We start from the raw sequence: 1,792 nt of genomic DNA on the forward strand, positions 1-1,792 counted from the left end.
CAGCACCTCCCTCCTTGGACATCTTATGCAAAACATTACCTATTGCTTCTCAGGCAATATTTTTCTCTCTCACTGTGCAGTAACACATGCCAACTACTGTATAGCCTGTGTAATTTTTTTACTTATTTATATGGTCAGTATATCTCTGCAGTACGAGTCAATAATCCAAGTCAACTACTGTGTATTCTTCCCTTATCTCTACTGTGCAGATATTTTTATATCTAAGGAAAAGATATTCCAAGATATTACATTTTTTTTTCTTTTTTATGCTTTTTTGTACTCTATGCGGTCTTTTTATAGTGTCTGTCGTATCATTAATGGCATCTTGCTTTAATTCTTTGAACTCTATATCAGCTACTGGAACCAGAATTTCCCTGAAGGAGTAATCCCAAAGGGATTAATAAAGTTGAGTCTAAGTCCATGTAATATTTTTTATTCGGCTGAGCTTAGATTAAAATGTCTTATTGGACTTGAAAGGTTGCAGAGCACTGATCTAAAGCATGAAAATGTCACAAATATCGTTGGTTACCTTCATCCTGAAGAATGTGATGCTGGTCAGAAGGTCCACTGTTGATTTCAAATCTTGCAGGCGGTCTTTGTTGCTGGCAGGAAAATGGTTCTGCAGAGAAAAACTGACTTTTAGTCAATTTTCCATTGCAGCTAATCTACTGTGTTTTTATGACAGTCAGCGTTGCAGCAGGGCAGATTTTTATTGAGGACTTAGTAGGAAAAAAAAGAACTTAGCATAAAAGGGTTAAAAGGGTTTTTTGACTATTTCTCTATTAGTCATAGTCCCTCTGGGGCTGAACAAACCATCAATGCCATTTTAAAGAAAAATTTCCTCTGAGGAGCTATGGAATATCTGCTTTTAAAAGCTAGAGAGAGAAAGACTTTCAATAGATAACATGAAGGCTGAATCAATTCATTATGAATCAAACATTTTCATTTATTGTTTTGAACCTTCAATGTTGGTCATAGGATTCTTTAGCGCCACTCTTTTTGGCTCCCTGGAGCTTTTTGAAGTATGCATGAAAATGGAAAACAATATATATTTTGTTAGTTTGTGTTAATATTTGTTTATTGTTTAAATTTAAAATATAAATGTAAAATGCATCATATCCTGGCACACGTTTCAGCGCGGCGCAGTGCCAGGCAGGTGGCTGTTATAGACAAATTGGCGGGTGTCTCTCGGGTCATAGATCCCAAATGGAAAAAAAGGAAGATAGCTGATGAGAGCAGATGATTTAAAGAAGAAGGGATCAAATCACTGCTTTCATTACCAATACAGAAGGATTGCCAGCATGTTTGCTTTGTAATGAGAAGTTGTCATTAAATAAAAAAGAGTAATTTGGAAAGGCATGCTAAATATGCAGCCTATCACAATGTTGAGAGAGCGAAAAAGGGAGATTGCAGAACTTCTGAATAAACTACAGGAAAGCAAAGAGAGATTTAAGAAGTGGATTGCATCTCCAAACTGAACTACTGCTGCTAGTTATGTTGCAAGCAGGGAAAACTGTTCACAGATCGAACAGGTAGCGCTCTGATGCAGGGATGAGAACTTTCATTCTTCCTTTTTTTCCCCCCAAATCCTCCAAATAAAACTAATGCCAAAAATTCCGTAAAAGTTTGAAAAACAATTCACTGAACTTGGTTTCCAAGATTTGAAGACGTTTCGCCACCTCTCCAGGAAGCTTTCTCAATTCAAATGTCTGGATCCGCAGTGAGTTTGAGTCTTTATATAGTAGGGATGCACGATATTGGGATTTTGGCCGATATCCGATATGCCGATATT

At 36.9% G+C, this 1,792-nt stretch overlaps 1 protein-coding gene across 1 annotated transcript in view; it reads right to left on the reverse strand.

Annotated features, from left to right (window-relative positions):
• The window catches only part of unc13b (unc-13 homolog B (C. elegans)), a 148,154-nt gene that overhangs the window by 37,804 nt on the left and 108,558 nt on the right, over positions 1-1,792 (reverse strand). Inside the window, exon 23 of the mRNA XM_015390447.1 lies at positions 530-619. Coding sequence (XP_015245933.1) covers positions 530-619 — 90 coding nt within the window. The remainder of the gene's footprint in view (positions 1-529; positions 620-1,792) is intronic.

Source organism: Cyprinodon variegatus, unplaced genomic scaffold (genome assembly GCF_000732505.1).
Source record: "Cyprinodon variegatus isolate N-32 unplaced genomic scaffold, C_variegatus-1.0 Scaffold500, whole genome shotgun sequence".
Lineage (NCBI taxonomy): Eukaryota > Metazoa > Chordata > Actinopteri > Cyprinodontiformes > Cyprinodontidae > Cyprinodon > Cyprinodon variegatus.